This window comes from Salvelinus namaycush, chromosome 34 (genome assembly GCF_016432855.1).
Source record: "Salvelinus namaycush isolate Seneca chromosome 34, SaNama_1.0, whole genome shotgun sequence".
NCBI lineage: Eukaryota > Metazoa > Chordata > Actinopteri > Salmoniformes > Salmonidae > Salvelinus > Salvelinus namaycush.
The window spans coordinates 1,891,956-1,916,280 of NC_052340.1; the positions used below are offsets into that span (position 1 = coordinate 1,891,956).

Below are 24,325 nucleotides of genomic sequence, written 5' to 3' on the forward strand. Positions count from 1 at the left end.
TTAGCAAGCTAGCCAATGTTAAAGCAAGTCTTGCAAAGTTACTGCTTGGCAAGATTTGGTAACTGATAAAATAGCCATAGGCAGCCGCCAGAATTGTGCTAATGAATTAGCTACTTACCATAAAGTGATGAAGTTGAAGTATTACATGTTATGATACATTTTCATGATTTTAAATTAGCTAGGTAACATTTTGTTTATGGAAATTAACATGAAGACCGACTGTTTGTGAAAAAAATGGAGTCAGTTTCGCAGCGACATCGCCACCTGCTGTTGCTTTTTAAGGGTTTGACCACACCAGTTAAAATCCTGTTTATAAATTACACAAAATACTCATATTACCAATACATTAGAACATTTATTGTGAACATGCAGATGTGAGCGACAAGAGGTCATAAACACAAGGACAAAAATTTTAGTATTTTTTCATTTATATTATACAGTTCGTGACAGTTCTTCTAATGCCATTTCACTAAACTATTTCAGGAGTTCTCCAAGACAACCCCTTTTCTGTCTGATGCATTTTGTTGGCATCAATATTTTTGCCCAAAAAGGCAAGATGGACCAAATCCTAACTTGATTCAGCCTGATGTTACAAACAACTCCATATGATAATTTTCCAACATTTCGCTAGTGTTAACATTCACCTGGCACCAATCATGTCATGGTTAGCCTCTCTAAAATCCCCCCCCCCCAGCTTAAAAAATAACCTACATCTTTCCAGATGGATTCCCAATAACAATCCAATACATTCTCTGTCACGTGTCTATCCCTATGCCATCGTGTAGGGCCTGAGTGTCAATCATGACCAGCTCTTCATCCTCCACCCACTCATCCTCTTGGGGCAGGTGGACATGCTGTGGAGCGGGGGCCAGAGGTGTCTTTAGGATCCGGTGGGTCTCGGTCCTGCGAGGGGTGTTGAAGGTCTTGTTGACGGACGGCGAGAGTAAGGTCATGGTGCCCAAGGGGCAGAGTGGAGGGGGAGAGGGGACACGACACAGGTACTCCAGGCCCCTCTTTCTTTTCAGGCTCTTGGGGTCTTTGTTGTCCCCCCCGGAGGAGCAGGCGGGTGGAGGGGGGACGACCCTGTTCAGGGGGGTGAAGGGGCCAACGCTTCGAACTGACTGCTGGGGTGTCATCTGGAAGACAACACACACTAAAAGTTCGTACAGAGAGTGGCAAGTCAAATTCAAGGACTTAAGTACTTTTTCAAGCACTAATATTTATTTTCAAGGACCATCAATTTGTAATAGTTAGTACTATGCAATTGTTTCTAGTTGCCGCCAGATGGCAGTAGATCGCCACAACCTCATGAGAAAATATTCTAACGATTCATCACTACCTTAAAAGTTCTACTCAATAATACGTTGCTTCACTACATATACATGAGTGTTAAGTCGGTACTGATGATTATGGGAGATGCCTACTGATGAAGACACATTTCCTATTTGCATTACTCCCGAGAGGCGCAGCGGTCTTAGACACTGCATCTCGGTGCTAGAGACGTCACTACAGACCATGGTTCAATTCCAGGCTGTATCACAACCGGCCGTGATTGGGAGTCCCATAGGGCGGCGCACAATTGGCCCAGTGTCGTCCGGGTTTGGCCGGGCTAGGCAGTCATTGTAAATAAGAATTGGTTATTAACTGACTTGCCTAGTTAAATAAAAATAAATAAAAAATGACTACACAATTACAGCTTAATTACTTTTTATTGGGCATTTGGGAATCTCCTGCTTAATAGCACCTAGCTTCCGAGTGGCAGCTTTAGTGTCGCCGGGCGGGTGGGATGTGTGAGGAAAACGGCATGTGAACAGCCACCAGAACCCGCTTGATATATGAATGAGGCGATTGGCAAAAAATCTCAGGAGGTTGTTTTAGAGAAAGTCACAGTTTGTCTTTTTCCCCCCTTCATGTGACTCTTCAGGGCCGATTCACCCATGCTCGCAAAACAAAAATATAAGACGCAACATGTAAAGTGTTGGTCCCATGTTTCATGAGCTGAAATGAAAGATCCCAGACATTTTCCATACCCATAAAAAGGCAGGATTGAATCTACCCAGCATTTTAGCTATCGATGTGACATTTGGCGGCACCTAATCAGTCAGTTCTGTACCTTCCTGGCTGAGTGGCAGTGTGGGTAGAATGAGGGAGCTCGCCTGGCAACCACAGCACGAAGAAATAATACTCGGCAGTCTGCCCGGAAATTAATTCGCAAGACCAATACATTTTTCATAAAAAAACATTTTGGTCTGTTCTCTCATTTTAATTCAAGCACTTTTCAATTACCAACGTGTGAAAATGTCTAATTTTCAAAGTATTCCATTTCAGAGTGCCAAATTCCAGTACTTTAGCACCTCAAGCACCTTCTGCGAACCCTGACACACATTCTTTGTTAATTTAATGTACAATGTGTAGATGTGACTTGATGTGTAGTGGTGAATAACATTGATACAGACTTGTGTTGTGTACATAGGAATGTAAATGTTTTTTTATTTTTATAAATCAACTGTCATTCCAGCTTGACCAGAATAGTTGTCTGATTGGGAAACCAACAAAAACTCACAGTAGTCCTGGCATCTGGTTTGGCATCTGGAGTCCATGGCGGCGGAGGAAGACACTGGACAGACCCCTGGACTAAGTTAGATAACCTCTCCTCTGCAGTCCTGAAGAAGTGTTCCTGGCCCTGCTCAAACCACACACAATAAATTCAAACAACAGTTTGTTGCAAATATCCTCAAATCAGTGGCAGTGAGGAAGACAAATCTTGACCTCACAGGAATAACGTGTCCAATTTCCCTGTATAACAGCTTTTCTGTCTATCACACTCCAGTTTTGATTGTGACGTTTCGAAACCTTCAAATGCCCTCAATCCCTAGCTACCTGGACAAGGGTTCTGAGTTGAGTGGCAGCCTCCTGTAGATGTGGCTCCTTGGGGTTGGTGGAAAACGAGACCAGTTCTCCAGCGTATAGGCCAGGGATGGCGCTGCGGATAGGGGTGGGGGAGGAGGGATGGGCTCTGAGCTGAAGGTTACTGAGAGCCACCAGAGCCAGAGGCTTGACCACCTCCTCCAAGCCCTGCTGGACCAGACTGCTGCAGCAGCGCACCTTGACAAAGTCCAGCCAGCCATCCACTAGATACACCACTGGAGAGTGACCTGCAGGCACAGCATGTCAACAGAGTTGGTCAAATCCATCTGTTCATGCTTGTTCTTGATATACCATTGCCATATAGGTTGTTGGTTATGTATTTGTTCCAGACCTGTGCTCAAATACTATTTATTTAAATTACCTTAAAATACATTTTGAAGTAAGTATTTAGACAAAGTATCTTTGAAAATACAAGTAGTTGAACATTGGAATGTATTTGGAAAAACACATGTGGAAAGTATTGGCATGTATTTACAACTAATTATAGTTGAACAGTAAAAAAATGCTCACAAAAGTACGTAAATGCCCAGTGCAGTCAAAAATGTGATTTTCCTGTGTTTTACATATATTTCCATACTACGAGGTTGGAATAATAATAATAAATGACTATGCCTTTTTAGAATAAGAGCGGTTTAGAAAGACCGCCTGAAATTTTAGCCTGTCTTGGTGGGACGGAGTTTTGGCCGGACTGCTGACATCACCAGGCATTAAATTAGTTAATAGACCAATAAGAAAGAGTTCCAAACATCTCTGCCAATAACAGCTAGTTTTCAGTTTTCCCCTCCCCACTCAGACCACTCCCAGACGGTGCTGGCAAAATTCTTGCTTGAGAAATTGCTTTTTGCTGAAAAGCAATCACATTACAAGGTACTTAATTGTTACACACATATGAATATATATACACATACACAAATATATATATATACACACACGCATACATATATATATATATAAGCTGCATTTGGATCTTTAAATATGCATGTATTTAAATCCAGGTCTGATTTGCATATTGTTATATTTTGTCTGCCTGTCACTTTATAAGCCCTTTGGGGGATGAATAAAATCAGTTGAGAACTGAACTCTTTACAGACCAAACAGGGTCCTGTCCATCAGGCACCAAAAATAAGAAAACGGACTTAAATAGGGAGGGACATTTAGAGACGCTAATTTGTCACAAAACATTTCAGTTGTGTGCCCTGATGAACAACCCACCTTGTATGTCTGTGATGGAGATGACGTAGCCTACCAGATCCACCTCTCCACAGAGCGGCTTAAAGTCCCGGTTCAGGAGAACGCGAAAGCCAACCGCCTCTCGGGCTTGGAAACGCTCAGACAACCACCCTGCAGAAGCCTGGGTGATGGAGAAAATGACACGAGACAACCAAATCCAAATCAATCCCTAAAACACTTGCCACTAGGCACTTGTGAGGATTAAATCAGTGTAATACAGTGTCTTCAGAAAGTATTCACACCCCTTGACTTATTCCACATTTTGTTGTGTCACAGACAGAATTCAAAATGGATAAATTTTGATTTTTCTTGTCCCTGGCCTACACACACAATGTCAAAGTGGAATGATGTTTTTTTTTTTAATGTTTACAAATGAAAAGCTGAAATGCCTTGAGTCAGTATTCAACCCCTTTGTTATAGCAAGCCTAAATGAGTTCAGGAGTAAACATTTGCTTAACAAGTTACATAAGTTGCATGGACTCACTGTGTGCAATAATGGTGTTCAACATGATTTTTGAATGACTACCTTATCTCTGTTAGTACCCCCCACACATAGTGCATTTCAAAACACATTCAACCACAAAGACCAGGGAGGTTTTCCAATACCTCAAAGGGCACCTATTGGTAGATGGGTAAAACAAAAAAAGACATTGAATATCCCTTTGAGCATGGTGAAGTTATTAATTACACTTTGGATGGTGCATCAATACACCCAGTCACTACAAAGATAGGCATCCTTCCTAACTCCGTTGTCGGAAGAAGCCGCTCAGGGATTTCACCATGAGACCAACTGTGACTTCAAAACAGTTAGAGTTGAATGGCTGTGAGGGGAAAAATTAGGATGGATCAACAATAGTTTCTACACAATACTAACCTAATTGACAGAGTGAAAAGGAAGCCTGTATAGAATAAAAATATTCAAAAATATGCATCCTGTTTGCTTTGCCACATTTTTTGCAGTATTACTTTAGTGCCTTGTTGCAATTCACTTTTTGTCCTGAATACAACATGTTTGGGGCAAATCCCATACAACACATTAGTAAGTACCACTCTCCATATTTTCAAGCATAGTGGTTGCTGCATCATGTTAAGGGTATGCTAGTAATTGTTAAGGACTGGGTAGTTTTTCCAGGATAAAAAAATAAAAGGAATCCTAGAGGAAAAACCTGGTTCAGTCTGCTTCCCACAAGACACTGGGAGATGAATTCACCTTTCAGCAGAACAATAACCTAAAACTCAAGGCAATATCTACACAGGAGTTGCTTACCAAGAAGACCGTGAATGTTTGTGAGTGGCCGAGTAAAATTTGCTAGACTTCTACAATGTGTTTTGACTTAAATCTATGGCAGTGGAACTGCTTTTATGCGCGAATAATGATATAACCATATTGTATTTACGCATGAAAATCTGTAGTCAATTGGATTTAAACCTAGCTACTGGTCAACAATGAACACATTTTGCACAATCCATGTGTGGAACACTCTTAGAGACTTAATTCCACCTAGGAACAACAAAATGTGGAAAAAGTAAAGGGTTGTTTATACTTAACGGACAGTTTATTACACTTACCGGCCAGTTTACTACATACACCCCCCCGTTCACGGCAGTGAGTCACGTGGCCGTGGCTTCCTATATAAAGCAGGCGGACAGGCATCAAGGCATTCAGTTACTGTTCGATTGATCGTTAGAAAAGGGCGCCCTCCTAGGCTTTTCACGCACGACTGTCTCGGGTTTACCGATAATGGTGCAACGAAAATAAAAGAAAAAAGTCAGTGGCAGTCCTGTGGGCAAAAACAGCTCGATGATGAGAGGTCGAAGGAGAATGGCAAGAATCGTGCAAGTTAACAGGCGGGCCCCAAACAGACAGACAACAGTGTAATACAACTGCGGTGCGCAGAACGGCATCTCGGAACACACAACTCGTCGATCCTTGTCACGGATGGGCTATTGCAGAAGATTAACACACTGGGTTCCACTCCTATCAGCTAAAAACACGAAGCGGCTCCAGTGGGCACGCGATCACCAACACTGGACAATTGAGGTGTGGAAAAACGTTGCCTGGTCTGACGAATCCCAGTTCCTGTTGCATCATAATAACAGCAGAGTCAGGATTTGGCGTAAGCAGCACGAGTCCATGGACCCATCCTGCCTGGTACAGGCTGGTGGTTTACTGGTGTGGGGAATGTTTTCCTGGCAGGAATCCATGCCACAAAGAATTCAGGCTGTTCTGGAGGCCCGACCCAATACTAGATGGGTGTACCTTATAAAATGGCCGGTGAGTGTATACACAAGTGCCTAGGGTATAGTTTAGGGTTGATTTGAGATTGGGAAAGAATTTTAGAATTTACATTCGTATTCACACACTATGTCGTTTAAGTTCAGTGTTACCTGTAAATTCTGGAACTGGGTTTTCTTGGTGGCGGTGAGCTGAATGGAGGTGTTACCGGCTTGTTTCTTGCCCTCCGACGTGGATAGTTTGTAGGCCTTGTATCGACAGCCCTCCTTCAGCAAGGACTGCAGATCCATGGAGGGGCGCCAGATATTCAACAGGTACACTGCTGGAAGGAGGGTGTTGGTTGGGTGAGGAACCAGGAATTAAACAAAGACGAACGCTGGTCTACTACCCCTTCGGAGTCCGGGGTTAAATCCCTGTGTTGACCTTCTAACTTTCTCTTTTCCCATATCTGTATCCCTTTTACTTTCTCCTTGGTCTGAATAAAGTTTGGGAAAAAAGGCTCCACTACATCCCTGATTGTGCTATATACAAAGATCCATTCACACCATTGCTGCCCGGCTTGGCCCTGGAGTCAGCGACGCTGAGCTTCCAGATGGGGGTCACGTCTCGGTTGTGACAGCTCCCGCCCTCGCCCTCCTGGGTGCTTTCCAGAGCCTGGCGGAACCTCCCCTGCAGTGCCGCTTGCCTCCTCTCACCGACACAACGCCTATAGCTGTTCAACGCCTCCCGTTGCTGCTCACTCAGACGGCCCTAGCACAAAACAATATGAGTCAGTAGGTCTACTTAGGGCTCAAGTTCTTTTAATTCCCAATTTATATTTTTAACTGTACACTTGGCATTTTTCCCTGTATAAATAAATGTATGAAATTATTATGTTTTGCTCAACTGTTATGACGATATATTGACACAAAGAGACCAAAAAGAATCATGTTTTGTCAAAATCAAACACCAGAATCATGGATGGTTGTCTGTCATCATTAGTTGTTTTTTTTCCACTTGTTTTGGACATCCATCTAACCAAATCAGTTTGATCAACATTGGTGGGATTGAAATAAAGCATCATATAAAAGTGACTATACATAACTGATTTGGTCAGTCATGTATCCTTAACCATAACTAAGACTCCTTCCTAGCAAGGGCTATGCCCCAAATGGCACCATATTGTATATTTAGTGCACCACTTTTGATCAGGTCCCATTAGGCTTATGCTTTATTTAAACCCACCAATGTTGATCAAAATGGATTTGGACAGTGTGATTATGGTCACCTCCAGATAAACTGGGTCATTCTCCACCGCGTCGTACAGCTCCTCCCCGTCCAGCAGTGTCTCAATGTCTCGACCACGCAGGGTCCGTCTCCGGCCTCTGGGTTTACCGCAAACTGTTGGGTCATGTTCAGTAGGCGGAAAAGGTTTTGTAACTGAGTGAAACGGGGAGGCGGGACCTGAACTTACACAGATGTACATCGCAAAATGTTTTGCTACAGTGTGCCCTGCTGAAAATGACTCTGGAAGATTAGTATTAGTAGTAGTTGATGTTATTGGTAGCAGTCAAGACTAAATTCTATAAGAATTTGCAATACATAATACATGCAGGAACATGAAAATAATTTGTATTTGAGATATAGGAACCTGAACAAGTCTATGGACTAAATCAAACTAGAAAATGTAACTGGTAATATGATTGACAGATCTTATCTAACCTCAACAATCCCTGTCAGTAATAGGGGCACCCTATTCCTTATGGACCCTGATCAAAAGTAGTGCACTGTATAGGGAATAGGTTGCCATTTGAGATGGAACCAGGATTTCCTACCGTCCTCCTTCTCAAACTGGGCCTGGATCTTGGCGAACAGGATCTCCATGGCTTTGTGTTTGGCGTCTCCGTGACGCCGCGCCTCCCTCTCCTCTGCACGGCCTGCGCGGAACACAAACCCTCCGTCCGACTTCTTCTCCATCCACTGGAGGGACACACACACACACAACCTCTCTGAATAAACCTCTCACCAGGGCCAGGAGTGTTACATGGGCCTAAGTTATACATATGTAACACGCCCTCTCCGAGTACATCACTCACAGCTAGGGGTCCAGAGTTTCTCTTTGTTCAGGTTACGTGATCTGGGAAAAATTCCTGGCCCTAGCAATGCCTTCTTAGGGGATTCATTAAGTGGATGATGTGTGCCTAGCTGTGGTTCATGTCGTTAGTGCATGTTCCTCCACTAAATGGTAAACGCAAACTAACACAATGGACCAGAGCTGACGTGTACAGTGAAACACACCTGGGTAGGGTAGCTCCTCAGCACCACAATGTCCACACAGCCCACGGGGCCTCCGTTGCTGTAGAGGGAGGAGAGGGGGAGGAGGAACGGACTAGGGTTGCTGTAGAACCCTAGCCTGGTGTACCAACGCGCCGCTCTGGTGCCGTTGGCCCCAATCTGAAACCACATACATCAGGGTCGTGTTCATTAGGCACAAAACAGAAGAAATAAGTCCAAAATGGAGTGTAATGCGGAGGTACCATCGGAACTTAACCAATAAGAAACACTTCCAATCAGTTAAATTCATTCTCTTACAGCTTCCCCCTGTAGCCTATCAACTGCTTTTGTCCCCGGAGCTAGGTAAGAGCAATTGCATTCAAAATCGCTGCTGAAACAAAACAAAAAATGTTTCGCTTTAGGTTATGCCCAATCCCAAATGAATCCAAAAGGAGTGTGTTTGGGACAATACTGTTAATGGAAATACAGGCTGAGGGTGGGTACAACCAAACTTGTTGCTATACCATTGGGGTCCCTAGAGTGCATACGCCGACAGCAGTGGCAAAATGTTTTGTTACAGTATGCCCTAGAGCTCTGCTACTCGAACCGAGCCCGACATTATACATCGGTTTATGGCCATGTAGGGCTCGGATATCACTAAATTGATCCCTAACATTTTGAAGCGGACACATTTGCTCGTGCTCTGCTGTGCAGTACAGTCTTATCTGACTAAGATCATGACATGGTGTCAGAAGTGCTTTAACCTCGTCAAATACAGTATAAAACAGGACAGATTATTTCACAGAAAAGAATAACGGTCCTTGAGTTGTCAGATTTTAGAGTGACGAAAAGTAGCTAACAGCTAACTGCTCTCTCATGTCTCGTCATTGAGCAGAGCAGCCCCAGTGGAGCCGTTGCTATGGATACTCAGAGCATCCATGAGCAGAGCGAGCTGTGTGCAGAGAGCGAGTGACAGAGAGGAACAGCTAATGGATTTACTAACGGAGGAATTTATTTTTGATTTTGGGCAAGGCCGGGCCTTAAATTTGGCAGAAGCAATCGGGCATGGGTAGGGCTTAAAAATCATGCCTGTGCAGGACTCGTGTGCCCTACTGAAAATGACCCGGGAAGATCCGTAGTAGTAGTGCTTCTACACCTGCATTGCTTGCTGTTTGGGGTTTTAGGCTGGGTTTCTGTACAGCACTTTGAGATATCAGCTGATGTAAGAAGGGCTATATAAATACATTTGATTTGATTAGTAGCGGTACTAGCTGTTATTGGTAGATAAGGACGTGACAGTTCTGGAATTTTGGATGAATTATTTGTCGGTCACAGTTAATAATTGCTATTTGAACAATTTTATATATATATAAAAAAAAAAAGAAATCAACAAAGCCTGGTTTACACACATTTTCTACTCTCCTCCGCTCCTGGCTGCATGTGCTGCTGCAGGGCGAGGTGCGTTGCCTAGGCAACCGAAGACTCGTTTGCTACAACACCTTGCTAAAACAAGGCGCAACAAAGATTTATCACGTTCCATAATCGTCGGTTACACGATTAGACAATTACCGTTGCAGCCCTACTGGTAGCAGAGTCAGACTGAATTCGAAAGGAATTTACAGTACATTTACATGCAGTAATATGTAGTTGAAATATATCATTCTGAATACTGAGTGTCTTCTAAGCCCATATCGGCTATATTGTCTTCTTACATTTGAGTTCATTACATTTGAGCGCAATGGAAAACAGCATTTCTAATTTGACAAGTACAAGTAGTTCCTCCCAGTTACAGTCTCTTTTCTTCTGGTTGGTGCCTAATGAACACAACCCAGTTCTTACCTTCAGCATGAGGGAGTCGGGAGCCTCTAGTGGGGAGCAGGCATCCTGAGATCCCACCAGCTCAGCCCCGTGGACCATCACCTTCCCCCCAATCGCCAGGCGGCCCCGGTGGAGCATGGCGGTCAGTGGGACGTCCAGCTGGGCCTTGATGGCGTACCAGCCATCCGTCAGCCAGATCAAGCCTACTGGGGACGACGTGGCTTTAGACCCTGCAGCACTCCCGGGTGGTGTTTTGGTCTTGGTCTCACTCCAGCTCTGCCTGTGTGATACACATAGGGTTCTCTTTCAGTCGGCTTACTAAATGCAACACACTCATGGGGAAGCAAGCTCCATACCGGTTTGTTGCATTTCCTTCTCAACCTTCATAGAACCGAGGTTATAAACAATAATAACATAAGAATTTCGACAGAACTATATGACATGAAGTCAATAGAATTATTTTGGCAAACTGCACATTGAACAAAGTCATTTATTGTTCTACTCTGTTTCACCTTGTTGAGTTATGGCCTTTGGTGACAACACCACATACACAAAGCACCATGGTCTTGACTGCCGTGTCGTCTCTCTCCATGATCTTCCTTAGAGCTGACCTCTTGCTGTTGTCCACCTCCAAGTCGTACCTGACACAAACACACACACATTCAATAGCCTTGCTACTTGCTGCTGTGGTTCAGCTCCACATTGTATGTGGCACACACAAATACGTGTTACATTTAGTTCGCACAATACATTTGTTTTGTCTGCAGTTTATGTATGCAAGTCTCTCTTCAACCTCACTGCACCGTACACATTGTTATGGGTTCGCCATATAAAAACAGAAATTGAAACATCCTGGTCACATAAAAGGCTGAATAGGCATGGATATTACACAAAACACATACACAACCTTTATCCAAAATCATTTCATGTGCTTACGCAGTATGAGGTTACTTGGTCGTAGCTCTGGTCCAGGGCGTGAGTGCACGTTCCTCTACTATCGTCCTGTATTGATGTGCGCACATTGATACAGGCCGTTAGTGAAGGAAAGTGCACCCAACAACCTGCACCAGAGCTACCTTTTTGGTTGCTGCCGTACCTGTATTTCAGTTGTAGGAGCACCTGTTCTGGTGTGAGACAGAGGCTGCCCATCACCGCTGGGAATGCCCTCTCCATGCAGGCTCGTTTCCACACCACCCAGCGGTAGTTGTTGAACACCCAGGCCTCACTGATCAGCTTGGGGTCCACGCCAGGGCTATCACACAACGCTCTGAAGTAGAGGGGGAGCGTATGTTCGGTTTAATTCATTATTTAAAAATGTATACATTTTCATCAAGTTTCCCATCAAAGTATTGCGATGTAGTGTTAACTGCAGCATCAGTGATGTGACCTATAAACCAAATATTTATTCAAGTTGATTAACTAGTTATTTAAATACACATTTATTTCATTTGTTTCTCAAAAGTATTTCGATATAGTGGTAGATGGAGCATCAGTATACCTGTTATACATACATACATTCATCCAATTGAATAATAAATATGTTCAAGGGAATACATGGCAAAGTTGAAAATTAACAACTTCATCAGTTGGAACGAATGCTATGTGTCCCAAACAATCAATAAAACAGTACCTGTGGAACTCATGTTTCCCTGCGGTTCCATCGTTGCGAGGGATGAGCCAACCCCCGTCGGCCAGCTGAATGCACCCCTCTACAAACGCCTCGCGTCTGAAGAAGTGTCGGCAGACAAAGCGGAACGCCTCGGCACTCTCACTGCTGATATCCGAAACATGCCGGTGCACTCCGTAGCCATACAGCTGAGTAATATCCACAATGAGGATTAGACATCAGTCATTACCCTCCAAAAAACACACTTAACAAGTTCAACAGACAAGCCCCAGCCCCCCACCATTGTTCATATTCTAAATCAGACTTCAAAAGCCCTGTTCCACCTCTACCAATCCAGTCTGTTTTTACAGTATCAGTCTGTGTGTGTGTGTCTTCCAACACCTATTTGTCAGTCTGTGTTCCACTACCTGTTTGTCTGTGTGTTTCAGTATGTTTGTATGTGTAGGTTACAGTATCTGTTTGTGTGTGTTACAGTATACAGTGGCAAGAAAAAGTATGTAAACCCTTTGGAATTACCTGGACTTCTGCATAAATTGGTCATAAAATTTCATCTGATCTTCATCTAAGTCACAACAATAGATAAACACAGTCTGCTTAAACATATAACACAAACAATTATACCTGTTTATGTCTTTATTGAACACAATGTGTAAAACATTCAGTGCTGGGTGGAAAAATTATGTGAACCCTTGGATTTAATAACTGGTTGACCCTCCTTTGGCAGCAATAACCTCAACCAAACGTTTTCTGTAGTTGCGGATCAGACCTGCACAACAGTCAGGAGGAATTTTGGACCATTCCTCTTTACAAAACTGTTTCAGTTCAGCAATATTCTTGGGATGTCTGGTGTGAACTGCTCGAGGTCATGCCACAGCATCTCAAATTGAGTTGAGGTCAGGACTGACTGGGCCACTCCAGAAGGCATATTTTCTTCTGTTGAAGCCATTCTGTTGTTGATTTACTGCTGTGTTTTGGGTCGTTGTCCTGTTGCGTTAACCAACATCTGTTGAGCTTCAACTGGAGGACAGATAGCCTAACATTCTCCTGCAAAATGTCTTGATCAACGGAAAAATGAATTCCCAAGTTTATGATAGCAAGCTGTCCAGGCCCTGAGGCAGCAAAGCAGCTCCAAACCATGATGCTCCCTCCACCATACTTTACAGTTGGGATGAGGTTTTGATGTTGGTGTGCGGTACCTTTTTTTCTCTACAGTGTTGTGTGTTCCTTCCAAACAAACTCAAATGTAGTTTTATCTGTCCACAGAATATTTTGCCAGTAGCGCTGTGGAACATAAAGATGCTCTTTTGCGAACTTCAGACATGCAGCAATGTTTTTTTATTGGACAGCAGTGGCTTCTTCCGTGGTGTTCTCCCATGAACACCATTCTTGTTTAGTGTTTTACATATTGTAGACTCGTCAACAGAGATGTTAGCATGTTCCAGAGATTTCTGTAAGTCTTTAGCTGACACTTCTTAACCTCATTGAGCATGCTCTTGCAGTCATCTTCGCAGGACGGCCACTCCTATGGAGTAGCAACAGTGCTGAACCTTCTCCATGTATAGACAATTCATCTTAACGTGGACTGATGAACATCAAGGCTTTTAGAGATACTTTTGTAACCCTTTCCAGCTTTATGCAAGTCCACAATTCTTAATCTTGGGTCTTCTGAGATCTCTGTTGTCGAGGCATGGTTCACATCAGGTAATGCTTCCTGTGAATAGCAAACTAAAATGTTTTGAGTGTTTTTTACAGGGCAGGGCAGCTCTAACCAACATCTCCAATCTCATCTCATTGATTGGACTCCAGGTTAGCGGACTCCTGACTCCAATTAGCTTTTGGAAAAGTCATTAGCCTAAGGGTTCACTTACTTTTCCCAACCTACACTGTGAATGTTTAAATGATGTATTCAATATAGACAAGAAACAAATACAATCATTTATGCGTTATTATAAGCAGACTGTTTGTCTGTTGTTGTGACTTAGATGAAGATCAGATTAAAATGTTATCACCAATTTACGCAGAAATCCAGATCATTCCAAAGGGTTCACATAGTGTCAAGTAAAAGTATGTTTGTGTTAGTTACAGTACCTGTTTGTGTGTGTGTTGTACCGGGTGCCGACCTCCAACAGCCTCCCTGAGGGTCAGCCTGGCCACCCCAGATGTCTTGGCCAGGTACAGGCTGCCAGGGAGAGGTCTAATGGTCTGCCGCTTCTTCTTCTTGATTCTCATGTCCTGCATGTCTCGGGCCAGCTGCAAGCACTCTGCATCTGCACACACACACACACACACACACACACACATTACTTTTTCACATTAAGTCGACTCCTGATAAGTGCACATCGGTTCAAATGTATCAGTTCCGATTCAAATGCCTTCTTGTTAATTACTTTCGGATAAAATGCATGTTCTGATTCAGTACACACATTTAGTCCCAAGCCAGTGAATTGATCAGCATAATCTCTTTCACATGTTGTCACACCATGTTGAAACTAATAATATTGTCTACAATATCCCAAAGATGACATTGGTTAAAAAGGTCAGACAAATTATTATATTTGTATCATAAACAATGTCTAGAAGGGTACCGGTGGCATCAGGGGCTAGCTGACCTGCAATAGACTCCTCTGCAGTGGCATCCTCTCCTCCTAGGGTGACAGGAAGGCAATGGCCACCATCATCGCCTAGATCCGTTTTGTCAATATTTTGTGGGTCCTGTTCCTTAATGGACTCCTTTGCGTTATCACTACCAGTGTCAGTGATGGGGTTGTACTCAGGAAGTGGAACAGATGTGGTCTTGGAAGGCATTTCAGAGATGAAGGGAGAATGATTATCTTCTGAAGGTTTAAAGGAACCCTCCCTGGTTACGCGGTTGTCTTTTCGAAACGGGGAAACAAACACACCAGGTGCTCTAGTCTTGTCCTGAAGACCACTGCTCCTCTGTGGCTCAAGCTTGACATTCTTCCGGAATGGGGGGACAAATACAGCTGTCTTGGAGCTAACTGGTTTACGGTCTTCGGCGGTTGGATCTGACGTTGTCTTCTGTGGCTCGGTCTTATTCAGCCTTGTGTCTACACATCTCTGATTAGCGCTGGAAAGACAAACATAGGTGATGAGAATCTATGACACACAGATTTCATGCTAGGTGAATGAATGAATGCATTTTACTTGATAAATAATTTCAAAATAGATATGTTGTTTGAACTATGTGAAAACAACAAACACACACAGGTACTGTACTCTAGTTCAGAAATACCTTTGTTTTAAATTGATTACCTACCGATATGGCCTGGTGACATTAGGTTGAAGAGCCACATTATATTTGAAGACTCTCCTGTCTTTAAATATACCTGAAACAATCAAATGATGCATTGATGAACCATCTTGTCAATGTTCATTTTCACCGTACTGGGAATTTTGTTACTTGATAATTCGTTACTTCGAAAAGGTCAACTGTCTTACCATCTGAACTGCTTTTAGCTGGAGTGAGTTGAGACCGTCTACTACAATCCACAGTTCTGTCGAATTTGGTCAAGAGTCTTCTTTTCAGAGGAGGCTGGTCTATTGAATATAATATCACATAAAAGGACAATGTTGTAAACACACAACCCTGTAACTTTCATATGCAAGTAAAGAGTTATTATGTCTAACATTACTCCTCTAGGCTCCTCCCAAATCACAATATCTGATCACATTTTTGTTATTTTAGATCTGATAGATACAGTGTACACACACACACACAGTCCCAGTTAAAGGTTTGGACACACCTACACATGCAAGGGTTTTTATTTATTTTTACTATTTTCTACATTGTAGAGTAATAGATGACATCAAAACTATGAAATAACAAATATGGAATCATGTAGTAAACAAAACAGTGTTAAACAAATCCAAATATATTTTGGATTCTTCAAAGTAACCACCCTTTGCCTTGATAGCTTTGCACTCTTGGCATTCTCTCAAACAGCTTCACGAGGTAGTCACATGGAATGCATTTCAATTAACAGGTGTGCCTTGATAAAAGTACATTTGTGGAATTTGTTTTCTTAAATGTGTTTGAGCCAATCAGTTGTGTTGTGTAGTAGATGAATCAGAATTAGTTAGGTAACATAGATAAATAAGATGTTTTATTTATTTCATAATATGCAGAATATCAGAAAGGGAGAAGGGCTCCACTATGTCTGTACGCTGGTCACTCCCTTCTTTTCCCATTGGGGGGAGGAGTATGGCAGTGTCTGGAATCATTATATTACCCCTCTGCTGATGTTGAACTTATCTTTCATAGTATATGACCTAGAGGTTCACTCCCCATAGTGAGCTTCTCCAGGGTGGGGAGAAGAGGGGGTGTATTTGAGATGGGAGTACCTAGAATTGACAATTGATATATGCCATTAGATGAGGTAATGTTTTGGTCCTAAGTGGTACCAAGAGCGAGATGAGAATCTCGTCTAAAGAGACCAAACTGAACGATAATTTATAGCTATGCTTTATGCTATCTGGATGGGATACTCCTCTTTCAAGTAAAAGGTTCTTTGTAATGTTCCTAAGATCTGTTATTCGTCATGTAAGTTGAAAGGGGTTTATCTTTTCTATAAAAGAAACTAAGAATTGTTTTGTAAGGACTCAGAGAATTCATTTATAGACACTGAATTGATCTGAGAGTCAAAAGGGCTATGGTGGAGCTCATATAATTAAAGATGGAGTTTAAAATATAACTCTGACTTGTGTGTGGTTTGTAAACTCAACTCATTTAGTAATACAGGAAATTACCACGACAGTTGTGACCTACTTGGTAAAAGACCAAGTCCATATTATGGCAAGAACAGCTCAAATAAGCAAACAGAAACGACAGTCCATCATTACTTTAAGACATGAAGGTCAGTCTATACGGAACATTTCAAGAACTTTGAAAGTGCAAAAACTAAACCGCTATGATGAAACTGGCTCTCATGAGGACCGCCACAGGAATGGAAGACCCAGAGTTACCTCTGCTGCACAGGATAAGTTCATTAGTTACCAGCCTCAGAAATTTCAGCCCAAATAAATGCTTCACAGAGTTTAAGTAACAGACACAACATCAACTGTTCAGAGGAGACTGCGTGGATCAGGCCTTCATGGTCAAATCGCTGCAAAGAAACCACTACTAAAGGACACCAATAATAAGGAGAGACTTGCTTGGGCCAAGAAACACGAGCAATAGACATTAGACCAGTGGAAATCTGTCCTTTGGTCAGATGAGTCTAAATTTGAGATGTTTGGTTCCAATCACCGTGTCTTTGTGAGACGCAGAGTAGGTGAACCGATGACCTCCGCACGTGTGGTTCCCGCCGTGAAGCATGGAGGTGGTGGTGTGATGGTGTTTTGCTGGTGACACTGTCAGTGACTTATTTAGAATCCAAGGAACACGTAATAAGCATGGCTACCACAGCATTCTGCAGCGATACACCATCCCATCTGGTTTGCGCTTGGTGGGACTATCATTTGTTTTTCAACAGGACAATGACCCAACACACCTCCAGGCTGTGTAAGGGCTATTTGACCAAGAAGGAGAGTGATGGAATGCTGCATCAGATGACCTGGTCTCCACAATCACCCAATTTCAACCCAATTGAGATGGTTCGGGATGAGTTGGACCGCAGAGTGTAGGAAAAGCAGCTAACAAGAGCTCAGCATGTGGGAACTCCTTCAAGACTGTTGGAAACGCATTCCAGGTGAAGCTGGTTGTGAGAATGCCAAGAGTGTGCAAAGCTGTCATCAAGGCAAGGGGTGGCTACTGTCGGGTTCACCTTGGGATCATGATAGGGGCTGTACCAAATGTTTGATCTATTATAATAATTGATTATGCTTATGTTGTATTAATAGAAGGGGAGGGGTTATAAGACCCCACAGTCTTTTCTAATCTCTGCCACTTATAAAGAAACTGTCTGAGAAATGTGTAACTGAGACAGAACTCTGCAGGGGAGTTTAAGAGATAAGAGACATGTCAGACAGTCCACTATAAATCAACTTGGGGAGTGAACATTTACTGCTGAGCTTTTAGATAACACTAAAACGCTTGTTTATATAGCTGTGTTGGCATGGTTTTGGTCTCATGAGTATAAGGTAATGACATAGGCAGTGACATCACTAAGATATGACTGTAGGAATAATAAAACAACTCGGACCCCTTTCTATTTTGCAGCACTTACTCGGAAACATGCATGCTATGTTCCTGTTGTCAACTTCTGTCTGCAATTGCATTAATAAAGGTTTTAGAATGATTTAATTAAAGATATTGTCTGAATGCTAATTTCACAAATGAGCCAATGATTGACAAGGAACGAACCCTACTTTGAAGTATTTAAAATATATTTTTATTTTTTATATATTTTTTAATTAACACTTTTTGGTTACTACATGATTCCATATGTGGCATTTAATAGTTTTGATGTAGTCACTATTATTCTAGAATGTATAAAACTGTAAAAATAAAACTAACCCTTTAATGAGTAGGTGTTTCCAAACTTTTGACTCGTACTGTATATCTTACCTGTCATCCCTAAATCCTCTGCTGACCTTTTCCTAATTCCACTTCTCATCTCAAAACCCCCCTTGCAGGACATGGGGTTAGCTTGGATTGGTGTTCCAGGACAATGATCGGTCAAGTCTTCGTCCTCTAAAAGAGCCTTGGTACAATCCATGGCCTCCTGGGCAAAGTACCTCCTCTGGGTCACAGAGCAGCCACTGAATCCAAGGGATTCAAAATGTAACAAGGAAGACTCCGCTTGACATTCCACAGATGAAGACTGACATGCCATTCCAACAATGGTCTGGATCACTTCGCGGTCCTCCAGTCGGACTGCTTTGACCGGCACACGCTGAACATTAATATGGGGGGGAGTAGGGACCTTCAGTGGCCTATTTGCTTCAGATCTTCTGTGAGGGTCAGTATCACTGGCAAGGGTATCATCACACGCTTCTTGAAGTGCCTTCTCTGAAATAAACACCCCTTTCCCACTGGCTGTGCTACCATGAGAGATTTCATGCGTTTCCTTTTTTGGAATCTTTTCCAGATGCACTTTGTGGCCATTCTCAGGTTGTGGATTTTCAATTACATCACATTCGTTCAGAATAGACTTTGCTTTCTGGAGTGCTCCATCGGACATATGCACAGTCCTGCCACCGGCAGTGCTGAAATCACAGCTCTTTTCATCACCGTTGAGGTCAGAAGAATTTGATTTGTTCCCTGCTCCTTTTTTGACACCTGTACCATCTTCAGTGAGTAACGAAAATCTACCATCTGAAAACCAAGCCTCCTCAATGGCATTTGAGTCTGTGCAGTTATCAAGGTTTTCATTCAGAATGCTCCTGGCCTTCAAAATACCCTTTTCAGATACATGCACATTCTTTCCACCAGCTGTCATGAAGGCACAATAGCTTTTCCCTGGATTGTTCATCAGACCATCCGCCGACTTTACGTCTATATTCCCTTGCTTTGCTTCAGCACTGATTAAGCTGTCCATATTGGAATCGCAGTTGTTGAAAACAGCCTTTGCTTGCTTATGAGCCTTAGGTGATACGGTAACTTCTTTGACACTTGCAGTCTTAAATCCACTGTGCTTTTGTGTTGGATTCTGAATAGTATGAAGATCTACTCTGATCTTTTTCTTTGATTTAGAAAGTTCCTCTCCATCTACATTACATTCACTCAAAAGAGCCTGTGCTTTCAACAGCGCCCCTTCGGACACAGACACGCTCTTACCACTGGCAGTGCTGAACCCATATCCATTTTTCAAAGGATCTTTGGCATGGGTATGAGAATTTTCTGGTTCGAGCATTTTGCTCTTTGCCCCTAGAACATCATGTGACGTGCCACCATCAAATGGAGTTTTTGCTGTAAAAGGGATCTTTGCTGATATGGAGGCTGCTTTACTACTGGGTTTCTTAAAATCACAGTCACTTTTCTGCTGAATATTCTGACTTGGTATCTTTGCATTCAAGCTGGGGATTTTCCCTGGCTTAGAATTTTCCAATTCATCACAGTCATTCAGGAGAGTCCTTGCCTTCAGTAGAGATTTTGCAGAAACATCAACTCTCTTCCCTCGAGCAGTGCTGAAGCCACAATTGTTTCTCTCAAAATTATTACTGCCAGTCTCTGATACAACACTTGTTTTGCTCAGCTTTTCTGATGCACAACCTGAACCTTCCATAGCGTCACAGTCTTTGAAGACTGCATTTGCTTTTTGAAGGGCCTTTGCCGAGATGGTCACTCCTTTACCACTGGCTGTCTGGAATCCACCATCCCCATGTTTGTGAGAATGTGTAAAGTCCACTTTAATCTTGTCAATGTATTCATCACGTGGTTCCTTCAGATCTACTTTCTTTTCAGGGCCATGAAAATGTGTCACATTTGAATCAACATTTCTATCAACTTCGCCTCTATATTGAACAGGTGACGTTTCAACTTGTTCCGGATTTTTTACTGCACACTTGGGTGCACAGTTTTTTTCCTCAAAATCTGCAAACAAGGCCCTTGCTTTGCTCAGACACTTCTCTGAAACTATCATAGCATTTCCGCCAGCAGTTTTAAAACCCACACCCAACTTGGGGAGATTTTTGCTTTCACACTCCATTCCACTGGTGTTCGTATCCATATCGAGTAGATGGTTCTTGTTTGTGGTTTTTGTCAACAAACCAAAGGAACGCTCAGCTATGTTTTCAGAGCTATAACTGGGAATGTAAAGTACTCTTCTGTGGATAACATGTTCTTTGGGTTTCTCTGTTGAATTGCTGGATGATCCCCCACTAGATTTAATTTTGGTGGTTGTTACTTGGCAAATTTCCTTGCAATGAGAAATAGTTGTATTTTTGTCAGGGGTGGCCATCTTCACAGATTGCTTCTCAACATCAGAGTTGAAACTGTCATCGAAATCTATGCCAGTGAGAAAGTCGGGACCCAATTCTTTCTCAGATTGACGAGGGGTGCTACCATCTGGTACATAGAAGTTCAGCTTTGCTGGTTTAAACTGTGTGAACTCAAATTGGCTGTCTGCAGCTTCTAAGAGACTGCACAATTCTGAAACATCAGCTCTCTGTGAGGCTGTCAACGGACCTTGGCTATCAACAGACCTCTGGTGTGTATAGAGTAGAGGTGGTAAATGAGATCCATCAACAAGCTCCAATCCACATGACATGTTACCTTCCTCAGGAAGGCTTATCTCAGGAATATTGACTGCAGGCATTTCATCCTCAATCTCCTTAAACAGATCCTTGTCTTTCTCCAGATTTGCTGAAAAAAAATGTATCTTCTTATTGGAGGCCATTTTGAAACCAGACCCAGGGTGTGAGGAAACCGAAACATTGACGCTCCGAGGGGTCTGAACATGAACTTGACCATTCAATTTTACGCTGGTTTGCTTTGACCTTTTGGCAATGTTGAGTGGACTAATGAACTTCACTTCTGTGGACAGTTGGCTTCCTGTCACACATGACAACACAGCTTTCACTTCACTGGCAGCAGTAACAACATCAGTCATATTTTCCTCAGTTAAGTCATCCAATGATGCTTTTGCTTTCTTTATTGCTTCTGGAGGCAAAGAGATAATCCAGTTGTTACCCGTTTCAAACCCTCTAGATGACTGATTTCCATAACTTTTTTCAGAGCTAGGGTGAACATGGGATGATTCTGTTTGTGTGACATCAGAAAGGGTGGAGGGGGGGAAGCCGCTATCACACACTGTACTATTCATTCTAGAGGTGTTTGCAGAGTTGCTAAACTGAGCACCAGAAATATGCATTTCATCACTGATGCCAGAGTTAAGATGTTCAGGTTTCTGGCCCCATTCTAGTTTATTCAACTGTTTTCTGTTCCTTAGTCTCATTGCTAAGAGACAAGCTGACGCAGAGAAGCCATTTTTAATAGCATCTGCTCTTTTGCTGCATGGTTGACTGTAGTCAACTACTTGGCTAAAATCTTGCGCAAATACCCTGCAAAGCTGTGACATATCAAGATCAGGGTCTTTGGTCGGTGCTTGTGAAACAATATTTTCTTCAGTTGCACTTTTCTGCTCAACTAGCGGCTTTTTCCCATCCAAGGCAGTTTTGTTAAGATGATTAAACTCCGCTTCATTTGGTATGGTTTCACTTTGTTTTATGTTCTGATTTTCACCTAACATGATGGAAGAGAATAAAAGCATATGCATCAATATATATCAGTGAAATCATTTCATTGAATGAAAGAAATCAATAATATCATTGGAATGAGATTAAAAACGACATTACAATCTTACCTCTGGGAGCAGTTCCAGGTGATGCAGGTAACATCTGAGTAACATTTTTTTCTTGCACTGACAGAAGTGGATTTTTGACACAGTAAACAAATGTCCTTGTTTTCCTGGGAAAGGTGTGTTCCAGAGAGCTTTCGACTACAGACCCTGTCAATTGAGATCCCTCTGGCTGGCTGGTGTATGGTAATGTTCTTCTGGAAAGGGCAGACTCCACCTGGACAGTCTGCTTAGAGAAACCGCGATCCGGCTGCTGGCTCCCAGTGTAGTCACGGAATGTTTCACTTATGCCATCTTGTGGAATTATGTGTTTAGTAGAGGAAGACCCCTCATGGTGAAATGAATCCATATCATAGCCTGAAATGTCAGGTACATTTATTGGAGTCCACTGAGAAGTCGCCAAATCCCCAGACTTCATGTCAGTCCTGGACTCAAGAGGCTCAGAGGTTTCCCTAGTGTGTTGGTATTCTCCTGCTCTCTCACTGGATACTTTGTCATGTTCTATTGTAGAAGTAGGTACGTGTTCCTTAGTTGCGCCACTTTGCTTCCTTTTGATTCTCTCTTTGGTCTTCACCCTTTGTAAAGCCAAACTTCTGTTGCTGAAGAATATGGAGAGGACATCCTCAGCTCCATCTAGGACACCGGCCACAGTGCTGCGGATTTCTCCGTCCTCAATAGCGTCTGGTAAAGTCTGTTTCCAATGGCTGCCACTGTCACCAGGTAGCGTGTCTTGAAAGCCAGGGGAGATGTCAATCACACCAGGCAAGTGGGAATCCGGTCCTGTTGGTATACCAGAGAAATAATCAGTACTTGTATCTGTTACACAGTGTTAATGTGCAGAGTAACTTCTACAATATTTACTACTGTAGTTACCATTCAACAAATACTCACCATTGTGTTGACAGAGAGGTCTATCATTCTGTTCTGGTGACAGCATTGTGCTTCCAGACTCCATGGCCGAGGGGAAAAGCTTTCGCACAAACTATATGAGGGAAGACAAATCCTTCTCTACAAGTCTGATACACAAATGCCTTGAGCATGGGTTGAGTATCCAAGTGTAATCAAGGGGACACCAATGTACTGGAGCAATATTGTACTATTTATCTAATTTAGTTTAGAAAATTATAGCAAGTCAATAGCATTAGACATCCTTAGAAGAAGACAAGTCTGTTTATGCTTAACCTGCCATGAGTTTTTCTAGGATTGTATGGAATACTCACCATAACCTGCTCTTCGGTAGCAATTCTTACTGGGCACATAGTCCTATGCTCCTCACTTTTAGCTGCAAGGGTGAGGACATGCCATTTTAGACAACCAATGTAAAACTCCCATTATGATAAAACCCCAAATTCATACAGTATCATACTTACTCAAAATGATGGTGGGCGACATGACAGGTGTATTGAGAGAACTGGTCCAGGACATATCAGGGTCTAACTGTGCACCAAGACTTTCAGATATACGTTTGGCAGAGTGTGCCTGCTGAAATAAAAAGTGTGTAATGGAACTTTTAAAACACTAGTTTGGTTTAAAAAAATTCTCGCCAAGAACAGCTGCACCTACCATAGAGGGTTTCGGTGTGTCAAGCAGCCCTGTAAAAAGAAAGTTGTGCAAATTTTAAATCAAAACAATAAATACCAATATAATAAATATCAACATCGATCAACACTGAAAAGTCACCAGTCAGCTTACCAAAACTGTCTCCATGCAGCCTTGTTCTATAGGATTTACTGGGGGTCTCGCTGAAAATAGAACCACTGATGTCAACCATCACAAGAGCAGGTGTTCTGACATCACATTCTGAGCAGGTGGTCAGAATATCAGGATCCAGGCATTAGCAAAGCAATGTATAGTTTTAGATTAGCAAATTTGTGAAAAGCAACGTATCAGCACAAAAAAGAGACTCACCTGTCTATTGATTTTCCAAATAAACATGGGCTTGTGTCCATTTTTTCTGTTGCAGAGGTTCCTGAG

General features: G+C 42.6%; 1 protein-coding gene across 1 annotated transcript; it reads right to left on the reverse strand.

Moving 5' to 3' along the window:
• Positions 1-335: 335 nt before the first annotated feature.
• brca2 (BRCA2 DNA repair associated) lies at positions 336-23,800 on the reverse strand. Its single transcript, XM_038973768.1, has 22 exons — positions 23,722-23,800; positions 23,572-23,633; positions 23,243-23,333; positions 22,358-23,131; positions 18,619-22,236; positions 15,552-15,650; positions 15,370-15,439; positions 14,702-15,180; positions 14,181-14,359; positions 12,096-12,280; positions 11,562-11,732; positions 10,978-11,106; positions 10,487-10,745; positions 8,672-8,827; positions 8,209-8,353; positions 7,662-7,774; positions 6,940-7,144; positions 6,547-6,713; positions 4,141-4,279; positions 2,881-3,155; positions 2,564-2,683; positions 336-1,136 (listed from the first exon to the last, which is right to left on the reverse strand). The coding sequence occupies exons 1-22, from the start codon at positions 23,774-23,776 to the stop codon at positions 756-758; spliced, it is 7,872 nt and encodes a 2,623-aa protein (XP_038829696.1). The 5' UTR covers positions 23,777-23,800; the 3' UTR covers positions 336-755.
• Between the last annotated feature and the right edge of the window lie 525 nt (positions 23,801-24,325).

Excerpts from the sequence above, each read along its gene's own strand:
- brca2 (XM_038973768.1), bottom strand. The coding sequence starts at position 23,776 with ATGTCCTGGACCAGTTCTCTCAATACACCTGTCATGTCGCCCACCATC. Across the intron at positions 15,440-15,551 it reads AGCTAAAAGCAGTTCAGATG|GTATATTTAAAGACAGGAGA; the intron begins GTAAGACAGTTG and ends TGATTGTTTCAG. Across the intron at positions 11,107-11,561 it reads CTCCTACAACTGAAATACAG|GTACGACTTGGAGGTGGACA; the intron begins GTACGGCAGCAA and ends TGTTTGTGTCAG.